Source organism: Limulus polyphemus, unplaced genomic scaffold, assembly GCF_000517525.1.
Source record: "Limulus polyphemus unplaced genomic scaffold, Limulus_polyphemus-2.1.2 Scaffold308, whole genome shotgun sequence".
In the NCBI taxonomy this organism is placed as follows: Eukaryota; Metazoa; Arthropoda; class Merostomata; order Xiphosura; family Limulidae; genus Limulus; species Limulus polyphemus.
Genome location: NW_013665918.1, coordinates 24607 through 36351, shown reverse-complemented (window position 1 = coordinate 36351; position 11745 = coordinate 24607). Strand labels below are relative to the sequence as shown.

At 33.7% G+C, this 11745-nt stretch overlaps 1 protein-coding gene across 1 annotated transcript in view; it reads left to right on the top strand.

Annotated features, from left to right (window-relative positions):
* The window catches only part of LOC111085282 (delta and Notch-like epidermal growth factor-related receptor), a 101052-nt gene that overhangs the window by 81210 nt on the left and 8097 nt on the right, over window positions 1–11745 (top strand). Inside the window, exons 6-7 of the mRNA XM_022383092.1 lie at window positions 3064–3288; window positions 6761–6997. Of these exons, the coding sequence (XP_022238800.1) occupies window positions 3064–3288; window positions 6761–6997 (462 nt within the window). The remainder of the gene's footprint in view (window positions 1–3063; window positions 3289–6760; window positions 6998–11745) is intronic.

The following is an 11745-nucleotide window of genomic DNA, read 5'->3' as shown; positions in this document are numbered from 1 at the left end:
AGTTAACTAGGTATATAGTTCAATATAGTTAACTAGGTATATAGTTCAATATAGTTAACTAGGTATATAGTTCAATATAGTTAACTAGGTATATAGTTAAATATAGTTAACTAGGTATATAGTTCAATATAGTTAACTAGGTATATAGTTAAATATAGTTAACTAGGTATATAGTTCAATATAGTTAACTAGGTATATAGTTAAGTATAGTTAACTAGGTATATAGTTCAATATAGTGAACAAGGTATATAGTTTACTCACTTTTAGAAACTAAACTAAATTTCACTTTACGATAAGCCGACGATCAGAATTATGACTATACTTTTTACCAGTTTTCTATTTCATTTTATCTTAAGTCGAAAAATGGCTAACCAGAGATTTATCTTTTTTTTTTTACTTATAATTTTTTATTATTATATAGGTTATTATGCATATGGATTTAGAACTAACCTAAGAATCCTAAGCTAGTCGAACCTCGAGGGACATTATTGGTTTTACTGACGAAAATATCGCTAACAGCCAGGATACCCAACTAATTAAACTGCATTCTAATTTTTATATGTAAGAACAGTATATTTGATTGGCTACATTCATTTCCGGGTTGATTTTTAGTTTTGATATTAAGTATATAGCTTGCTTTGATCAGAAGTTGATATTATTTACTATACAGAACCTTTACAAATGAATTAGAAAATCCATAATGCTTTTTCATGTTTAACATAAAAACGCTTTTAGACAATCTTTTTTTACTTCTTACAGTTCGCTAACGATTTTCTTAGTAGAGTAGCTTCTATCAATATTTCCTTTTTAGGAACGGTTGTCGACAGTAATTAAGCTTGCTTTTTATCGGCACATCACTGTACATTCAGAATACTATTTTCTATTAAATCCAACTTTAAAAAAGCTGGGAGTTTTTTTTTCTCTACGTTACAAAACTTGCTGATCAATAAAATAGAAACTAAAAGCTTTGATACTATTCCATACTCTGTATCATTCTTCTTGGGGAATAATGATCCTTGTTAGGTATGGAGAATTGGATAATCTGAGAATAAAACTCATCAGTTTTCATTAACTCAAATGTTGTTTTTAAAATTTGACACACCGGTGTGAGAAAAAAGTACACTGCAGCAAACTTTTTAATAGTGTTATTTTTTACGATTTTCAGTAGAGATGAATTGTTTGTTTTGAATTTAAGCACAAAGCTACATAATGGGCTATCTGTGCTCTGCCCACCACAGGTATCGAAACTCGGTTTCTAGCGTTGTAAGTCTGCAGACATACCGCTGTGCCAGTGGGGGGCTTCAGTCGAGATATACTATGGAAAGATTGAGAAATGTGCAGACCAAGTGTTGTGTAAAAAACAAATAATTACTCCCTCGAAGCCTATTGGTGCATCTTATTTTGTTATCATTTGAAAATATTATACTTAATTTAGCAAACTTAGCCTTTCTAATGTTTTTCATAACAAAGGGAACTACTCACTTAAACCTATCGAGCCCAGTCAGCAGCAGGAAGTAAACAAATTAAAAAAATAGGTCGACTCTCTTAGTGTTTTTTTTTTTCATTCGATGTTTTCACGAATGAAATGGAAAAAAGGTTCTATAAAAATGAACGGAGCTCAGGGTCGAATAAAATGATTTTGAACATCATCGCTGCTTATACGTTAACATTAATTAACTTTTGTACTGGTTAGTTTAATCCGCCGGTGGCTCAACGGTAAACTTCAGGGATTATAACACTGTAATGCAAAGTTGTATTCCCGCGGCAGATACAGCGCAGATAGCCCATTATGAAGTTTTGCGCTAAAACATCGCCCCTCCTCTAACGTTTGAATATTTAGAGCTCTGAACCTTGACCGTGCATGTAATGGGTTTCTTAGTAGTATCTAACATCTATAAACAGAGAAAAAAGTATGAAAATAAATTATTAATTCCTTCTTTCCTGTTAGATAATGTAAAGCTATTAAAATATATAAAATCTGCACTGTTTTAAATATTGCTAGAATATGTTTAACTCACCGACCAGTTCAGCTAAGAAAAGCCTAGAAGATCATCCAAAGATTCATACAGGACAAGCAGTAACGTTAAGGTCTATGTTGACTAAGATGTCGCTGTAGTTTCAAATTAGGCGGCATGGGGCCATTGTTGGATAGATTCAAGTACGCGGCTTGATGTATTATGACATATCCTTAAGAAAACCATGCATTTCACCTCCGTTACTACATATTTAGCTACTTTCAAGTTATCTTCCAATAGTTGTTTTGATGGTTAGTTTAATTTGTTTTTCTAATGAATATGTTCGTGCCATTAACCATTTATAACAGTTAATAAATTCTAATATGTTCTGCTGTATTAAGGTAGCAGTGTTTAAGCACTAGGGGAGTATAAAGTAAAGCAAGTTAATACTACCGGTGCACAGAGCAAACATTTGTGTCAAAACTAGTTTTTAAGGTAAAGTGTTGTAACTGAAAAGTTATGTAGTGTTACTATACACACCATTTTTACCACAAAAACAAGGGAACTGAAAACAGTGTGAGATATCTCTTAATGAATCTGTCAGTGATGATATACGTATTCATTAACTAACCTCATGGTCGAGGAACATATAAACAATATTTAGTTTGTTCGTTAGTTTGTTTTATATATTTCGCGCAAAGCTACACAAAGAGCTATCTCTGCATAGCTATCGTTAATTTTGAATTGGTATATTAGTGGGAAAGCAGATTGTCAACAGCACCAACGGTCAACACTTGGGCTACTTTTATCTGCCTCAAATAGTGGATTTAACTGTTACTCTTTGAGCACACTCATGGCCTTGAACTGCGGAATGCAATTTATCGTAAACGGGACGTGAGCCATGAACCTGTTGATTTACAGTCTGGGCATCATCAATCAGTACCTGGTCGATAATATTTAGCAGAGGCGTCATTGAGTAGCAAGCAATTTTTGAAGGGGTGGACTCTAAATTTGATCTAAAAAATACGCTGGATAGTACAAACGAATTATAAACAATTATAGAATTGTTTTCCCTATATTTGTATCTCATTCTTATTAATTTAATCAGGTTATCATGGACAGACTTGTGATGACGTAGTGAATCTTTGTGATCGTCAGCCATGTTTGAACAAAGCTACCTGTTGGGGGAATCAAACGACTTACCTTTGTGATTGTCAGCCGGGCTTTGAAGGGAAGAACTGTGAAATAAACATAGATGAATGTTTATCAAATCCCTGTGTGTATGGAGTTTGTGAAGATGGTAACAGTGGGTACAAATGCTATTGTTTACCAGGTGAGTTTACAGACGAGAAAAGACGAGAAAATATGTAACATTGTTATACTTATCCAGTATAAATTTACATTAGTATAAAATCAAGAGAAGAAATGAAATCTAGATTGGTATCGTTCCTCGAATTTGTTTAATTGATTTACTTTGGTGCCAGAACAAAAGAAAATATATTTTTATTTAGTTACTACTCTTACAGTTATATTAGATTTAATAGGAAATTTAATAGAAGTATAATCTTTCATCTCAAAAATAATATATTTATGATACTAAGAGAGAAATATATTTTACCCAAAATATTGGTACTAGAGGTAAATATATATTTAGAAGTGTTATCATAATCTGACTGATACCAAATAAATATATTTAGTAGTGTTTTGTTCACACGGTAAAAATATTATTGATACAACATTAAAGTTTATAAAAGTATTGTTGCTTACTCGGTGAGTGTACTATTGATATTACGTTAAAGTATTTATGAGTATTGTTGTTTTATTGCTGAGCATATTGTTTCATATCGTAAAAAGACATAAGCTTTATTATTAACCAAATGATTTTATTATTTATATCATTATTTTGCTTACAACTAAAACAATGCGTTTTGATGCTAACTACAGTAACAATGACCATTTTACAAACTAAATCAGAAACAAAAGAAATAATACACAGAATATCGTTATAAAAACAAACGCACAGATAAGTGCGCCAATCAATGATCCATACTTCATGCTCCGATACTGTATGGCTATATGAGAAGCTGGAGTTTTTATCCTCACCTATATAAATAGGTTCCACCACCTCTGTTTACTCAGAAAGGCTAGAATTTAATACTAGGTTACTGAAGCCCCTCGTTATTGTCCTCCCTAACATATGATAACACAGTATCCTCCATTTAACATCCTTCTTTCATTAGACGTCGTAAATGATAGTTTATTTTTATAACTGTGTAAAGAACCTTCAATAGAGTAATAATGTACAACCACATCCAGAATGATAAAGCAGTTTAGTGAGGGATTATTGAAGTAGATGTAAAATGTACATTAGGAAAATAATTGAATAATGTATAATGTCTCTAAGGGATTGAATTATACAGCCATAGAATCTTAACAAAATAATTAGGGAATACTTGGGTAGATGAATAATTTCCCTCGGGGAAATAGCCAGTTAGATATAGAAGCTTTATTCGGAGGGTATGCGCAAGTAATGAATTTCAGTTTCGCCATGATAGTTTCTTCTCCTATCTTACACTTCCCAACAAACATATTATCACGAGGATTAAAGATTCATATTCCACAAAGCACGAATACTTCCAATATAGTAAGAAACTTCTGGCTTTATACGTTAATGCCATAGTATATTGCTTTTTCTTTCTTTGTGTTATTCTATACTATAGTACCTAGTTTCTTATGTGCTACAAGAGTTTTTTTTATGTGGGACTTAGAACAATGTATGAATATTATAACGTCATAAACAATCCTGTTAAATAGTGCCCATGTATCTTAGTTAGAACTTTCGTATGTACTAAACCTGGGGCGTGAGAAATAAATTAAAAGCCAGCTGGTGCCCATAAGACATATTTTCAGACTACGTCGGCTTTAAACTGTTCATGTTATGTAGTACCTTTCTAGTACTAAGAACTCAAATTAAATATTGCATTTACTGTAGCGCATAAAATGTGTTATTAATAAAAAACAAAAATAAATAAAAACAGAACCTGTAAAGACATTATGTACGGCCATTTCGATCAAATGCATGAAAGTCTGGTATGGCCATGACCCAATTTCACCTCTGTTGCTTTAATATCAGGGATCATGACCTATCTTAAACCTTGCTTACGTTCAAAACAGAATCCATCCCGCCCTTTAACCTCCACTGCGTTAATGCCAGGGGTTTTGACTAATTTAAACATTTATTGCATTTGAAACTGTAGCCATAACTCACTTTAACTTTCACTGCGTTTAAAACAGGGGTTATGACCTAATCTATACCTTTATTACGTCGGTATCAACAATCATGGCATATTTTAAACATTTGTAACTTTTATCATTGTTGTAATAACGTACTTTAAGGATCTCTTACCAAAATACCAAACAAACGTAAATAGACAACATAATTTATGTAAACCTGTCTTGATTTTTATTCAAGTAACATAACTTGTGACATGTAGAACAATAACATACTGATTCAATTTTTAATTATTTATTATAATACGTTGGAACAAAATGTATTCGTGTTAATAAAACATGTGACCTAAAGCAAAAATATGGGAATATAATGCACTATTGTTGGTATTCAACAAGTTAAACGTTAATGACAGTGGCCATGACGAATTTTAAACGTTTATTCTGTTAATACCAAAAGTCATAATTCGCTTCAAACATTATTACGTAAATAAAAGAAGCTGTATGTGTGTAATTAAGCACAAAGTTACACAAGGGGCTCTCTGTACGCTGCCCACGACAGGTATCGAAATCCGGTTTCTAGCGTTTTAAGTCCGCGGGCATACTGCTGTACTACTCAGGGGCAAAAGAAGCTGTGCTCGTTTTAGACATGTATTGCTGTAAGGTAAAATAAACAGACTATTAAAGCTATGTGAAGTTCATCTCCTGTAATACCAGAATTCATTAGAATTCATGAAGTTACACAAAAAATAGTTTGCATGATAACAATGATAATACATGTTTTGTTTTAAAGAGAGCCGTAGTAACTTTTTCCATAAACTAACGAACACATTTTAGAATATATTATTTCACTTTGAAAAAAAAAAGCCTTTAAATATATAATACCACTCTGTGGTTTCATGTGTTTGTGTGTGTGTGTGTGTGGTACGCTTAACACCACAATACGCGTCTATTACAATTGTTAATATTTCATGGAACAATTGTTCTCAACCTGTGGGGGTCGCACAATTGCTGGAAGAAGGGACGCGGGATATCTTAGAAAAACATTGAAATAAACCGGGCACCCAGAGCGCTTAAAGTTTTAAAGTGGTTGACGACGGGAAAGAAAAAATAGATAAATTATTGGTCTTTATTTTCACTCATGTTTACATTTCTGAATTGAAAAATACGACAATAGACTTTTTATAGACACAAATAGTCCTCTGTTGTGGGCATTGCTAGAAATTGAGTGAAAAATTTAACTCATATTATAGAGACAATTGGTTGTAGGGCTTAGGATGGAAAAGTAAGGGGACCGCTTTCCTATTCTGAAACCCAGAGTACGTCAATTTTCCGTATTATAATTTGCTTTCGTCACTGTTTCTGCGAAAGGCATTTCATTTCAAGATAAGTGTTTCCAACGCTATCATCGCTGATTACATTCGTGGATTTCTTGGAAGCTTTAACACTAAAGTCGACGTGTCATTTATTTATTTAAACAGATAATTCATATCTTCTTAAGTATAAGAAATAAATTAGTGAATATTTTCAAAATCGTATCTGAGTTTTGTCCTTTTCATTGCCTTTCTTTCATAAAGGTTACGGAGGCGATCACTGTGAATTTGAATATGATGAATGTGATTCTAGTCCGTGCATTAATGGCGGTGCTTGTGAGGACCTGGTTGCAGGATACAAGTGTCACTGTGGGCCAGGATATAAAGGTCGCAGATGTCAAGTGAAAGTAGATTTGTGCCAACATAACCCTTGCCCAAGCCCAGCGCAGTGTGTCGACAAAGGCAACAACTACAGTTGTATCTGCCATCCTGGATATAACGGTGGGAGTTCTATAAATACGATATATATTTTCTAAGTTTCTTCATTATCACAATTATTCTCAGTGTTTTAGTACATTGTTTAGCAGGTTTTGGCCTTTATAGTAATTAATCCTAATAAGACAAGATGGAAACCAATAAATTCCTCACAAAAGTTCAAATTAAGCTTTCAGTATTGATTTGAATTTCGCGCAAAGCTACACGAGGATTATCTAATTTAGCAGTGGGAAGTCATCACCACCCACCGCCAATTCTTGGGCCACTCTTTTACCAACGAATAGTGGGATTGACCGTCAGCCCTCACGGCTGAAAGGGCGAGCATGTTTCGAACCCGCGACCCTCAGATTGCTGGTCGAGCGCCCGAACCACCTGGCCATGCCGAGCCTTCAGTATCGAACATAAATTTTGCTTTCTCATTTCATGCCGGTGACTCGATGATGATCTTAAGAGCTTATAATACTAAAAATTACAATTCGGTGTTCGATCTTTACGACGAAAGCAGCGCAGATGGTCTTTGTGTATGTTTGCGCTTAACAACGGACGAAAAGTTTTCTCATTATGAGGCGATTTTATTCGCCCTCAAGGGGAACTCCCAGAGAGATACAATTGCAGGTTAGAAATATTTTTAATATTATCAAGGGATGGTATTCAGATCCTTTAATATAATTTATAAAGGGAAGAGAAACCTTTGATAACAATCATTTAGTATCACTATTATTATTATAGGAATAAGCACCTGTAGAATTATGAGGAAAAGCTAAAATAATCATTGAGAATTGACATTCGTATAGTTATAAAAAAAACAGACGCAAGCATTAGAATTATTTCGCTATACAGGCTAATTATTTGTCTATCCCCTCCCCCCCCCCACTATATATATAAATATGATATGATATGTGTATATGTCTTTTCAGAGCAGCAAAATAGTATTTTTTCTTTCAATGTTCCTGTTTCACGTCTTAAGGTTTACTACTATGAGAAATCAACTCACTCTCATGACTGCAAGAGCAGAAATTAGTACTGTTTCTATGTAAGATATCAAATCTTGTGCTAGCTAAAGCCGCAATGAAGAAATTTCGCTATAGTCTAAGCTATTACACCATTTCAACATAATTATTTCCACTATTCTGATAGAATTTTCAGATATCTTTTATCTTAATTTACGGTGACATGCATAATTAGTTACAGTGTTCTTTCGTTATTCTCATCTTATTATGTGTAGCATGAGTAGGTGATATAATGTGATATAGCTTGCTTAATGCAAGGTTTCTTCTTCTTCTAATCACCTTTGAAACTTAACTCCGTGGAGAACTTGACAAAGCGAACTGTTCTCTTTTCAGTCTCAAGGGTGAGTGCGGTTTCTTTATGTTCCAGCTGATGGACTATTACAGAATATATATAGTTAATTAATTATACTCCCAGTCCAACCGAATAAGTGTTACTAAAAGGTCAAGCTAATGGAAAGCAAATAAGGAGCTAAATCTGTGAGCAAAAATATTCCTAAAACGTTGCTGATGCTATTCGATCAGGCAAGAGTATCTCAAGAGTTGGCGGTGGGTGCTTTTAACTAAATGCCTTACCTCTAAGCTATAATTTCAAAATTACGGACAGCTATTCGCAGGTAGCATTTCTGTATCTTTGTGCGAAAAGTCTAAAAAAATAAGTAAAAATGTTTTCTTTGAAGTTAAGTACAAAGCTACACAATGGGCTATCTGTGCTCTACCCACCACGGGTATCGAAACCCGGTTTCTAGCGTTTTAAGTCCGCAGACATACATAGTTAGTGTTTCCTTCATGCGTAGTTTTTGTTCACTAACGGCTCTACTAAGATTTTGAAAATGTTTCATTTTCAAAATGCTGAAATGTTTTGTTTTCCATTGCATACGTTTTTATTATTAAACAAAGAAAACTTTGCTGGTAAATCACTGAGTCGTTCTTTCACCAAGTTACAAGCTTCAAAAATTCGAATGAAAGAGAAATCGTTCCGGTTATACTAACAACAGCACAAAGTTTAATGTCGCAAAAGTAAGGACGCTTTCGATTCATTAGTCTAAACTTTAAAACAAAAAATGTTTCCGGAAACGCTAAACATCAAAATACAGAATATTCACTAAATATAAATCGGTGTGATTTGGATTTTCAAATACATTGTATGTTTGTTTTTGTGTAAGTGCAGGCTCCCATTTATGTTCCCATCACAGGGATAGAACCTCGAGTTTTGGCGTTAAAGGCCCTTATGGTTATGTCTGAGCCGCCGGAAGGTGAGGCGGGGAAGATGGATTCTATAAGGATGTATCTGATGAAAATTTTGGTCTCTGTCGTCCAGAGAGACAGTTAGACTACAAAGCATAACATCTATATTAAGCCAAGCTTTAAGTTAACAAATGAAAGACCAAGAGAAAGACCAAATTTTGCTCGATGGACGAAAAGCCACAGACCAGTTATTAGTGGAACTTGCATAAAGAAACTTGTAATCTGCTAAATTAATAAATATATAGAAACTAGTTGGAAAACATCCACAAAAATATGGAGAAAAACATTTCAAAAGATAAATATACACTATTTGAAGACCTAAACGCATGTGTATTTTTATAGATTAAAATAAAGAAAAGCGTAAAATCAACGTTACTCGATCATCTGTAAAGAAGCTGATTTGTTACAGGATTTGTCGGACGTATCTAGATCCTTGTTTAGAAAATGTACATGAGGGATACAGGATTCGAACGGAGGAATAAGGTAGTGGATGTACAATATCTATTACTGAAAGAATCAGAAATGTCTTAGAAATAGAACATTCATTAGAAGAGTATTTAGTATATAACTTACGATGTGGAACGATCAAGCAGATGTACAATTTCCATTAAGAAAACCGAGTATGTGTAGAATGTCAACGTGTAATACATAAGCTAATAGATCAATCTCCATTAAACCTAATAAACAGATATCGAATCTCCATTTACAAAATTTGAGTGAATGTAGACACTCATGAAATAGAGAAAATTGAGTGAATAATGATGCCAGTAAGAAAGATTAGGTAGATGTACAGTTTCTTTTAACAATATAAATGTGATGGATGAAGAATGATCAAATATAATGATAATAAGTAGGGTTTTTTTAAAGCAGAAAGACACAGAACAGACTATCTGTGCTCTTTTAGTCTTATAAGTCCTCAGATTTAACGCTGATCTGCCGGGGGGTAATTAAATAGGTGTATAAGTTCCTTTAATAAACATTGGCTAGATGTAAAACCTTTTTTAAAAAAGATATAGTTTACTTATGACGTTAACTATCGGGTAGGTACACCTTAAAGAAATAAGTTGGTACATGTAAAAGTTAAATCAACTGATTTAGATTATCTATAAGGATAATATCGGATTACATATAATGATCAAAATTCACAAAATAATTTCTTCGGTAAAAAAATATTAGTTAAAGGTGAAAATGGTTATACCTCTTCTGTAATCACTTTTAAGTTATAAAATCCTGTTGATGGATTCAGACATTGTGATTATAGAAATGGTTGGTGATATATGAGGAATGGTTGTTTTTTTTAATGTTATCGCACAAAGAAATGGGGCTTTCTGCTCCAGTTGAGTGTTTGTTTGTTTTGAATTTTCGCGCAAAGCTATACGAGGTCTATCTGCGCTAGTAGTCCCTAATTTAGCAGTGTAAGACTAGACATCACCCACCGCCAACTCTTGGGATACTCTTTTACCAACGACTGGTACCAATGAAAGGGCGAGTATTTTTGGTGTGACGGAGATTCGAACCCGCGACCCACAGATTGCGAGTCGATCGCCCTAACCACCTGGCCATGCCGGACCCCAGTTGAGTGAAGAAGAACAGTATTAAGACGCGTATGGGAGAATCAGAGATTCGAAATTGGGGAGGGGAGTACAAAGAGGATAAAATAAATGGGGCCAGTTCTTAAAAATAAGGGTATCAGAAAAGCCAGATATAATAGATATAATTTTAAATCTCTATGGTGTGATAAATGCTTGAACTAGCGTTGGAGTAGGTGAGGTCAGGATAAAGAAAGTTATTCATTTCCTATAGAGACTATGTTAATTATGTGATTTGTACTGAATCGATGACCACAATTAACTCAGCATAACTTACGTTATAGTTGAATAAAAGTATAACTGTGACAGGTGGAATACTTATGTTTATGTTATGCTAGGATAGAGAAAGTTGTGGATAATCCGTAGCTATTATCTTAATTTATAAAATACGTTTTCATAATATCCTTATTATATGATATTATATTCCCAGTTTGCCCCTGAAGAAGAAAGGTCCACCTTTCGAAAGCGCTCGGGTTATAGGGTTTTTATTCATTTCTTATTATATGAAAAGTAGCGAAATTTTCAATATTATACATTTTAGTATTTGTCACAAAACTGAAAAAAGTGCCGTGTTTAACCTGTTTCAATTCACTCTACGACTGGGTGAAATGTTCTTAATAATTGTTGTACTTCATCGTAGATAACGTAAGAATTAGCATCTTTAGTTCTGTTGGTACTTCATGGTAAGATAACTTAAAAACTTACATCTTTAGTTCTTTTGGTACTTCAGGGTAAGATAACAAACAAATTCACACCTTTAGTTCTCTTGGTACTTCATGGTATGATAACATAAAACTTACATCTTTAGTTCTTTTGGTACTTCAGGGTAAGATAACAAACAAATTCACACCTTTAGTTCTGTTGGTCCTTCATGGTAAGATAACGAAAAACTTACATCTTTAGTTCTGTT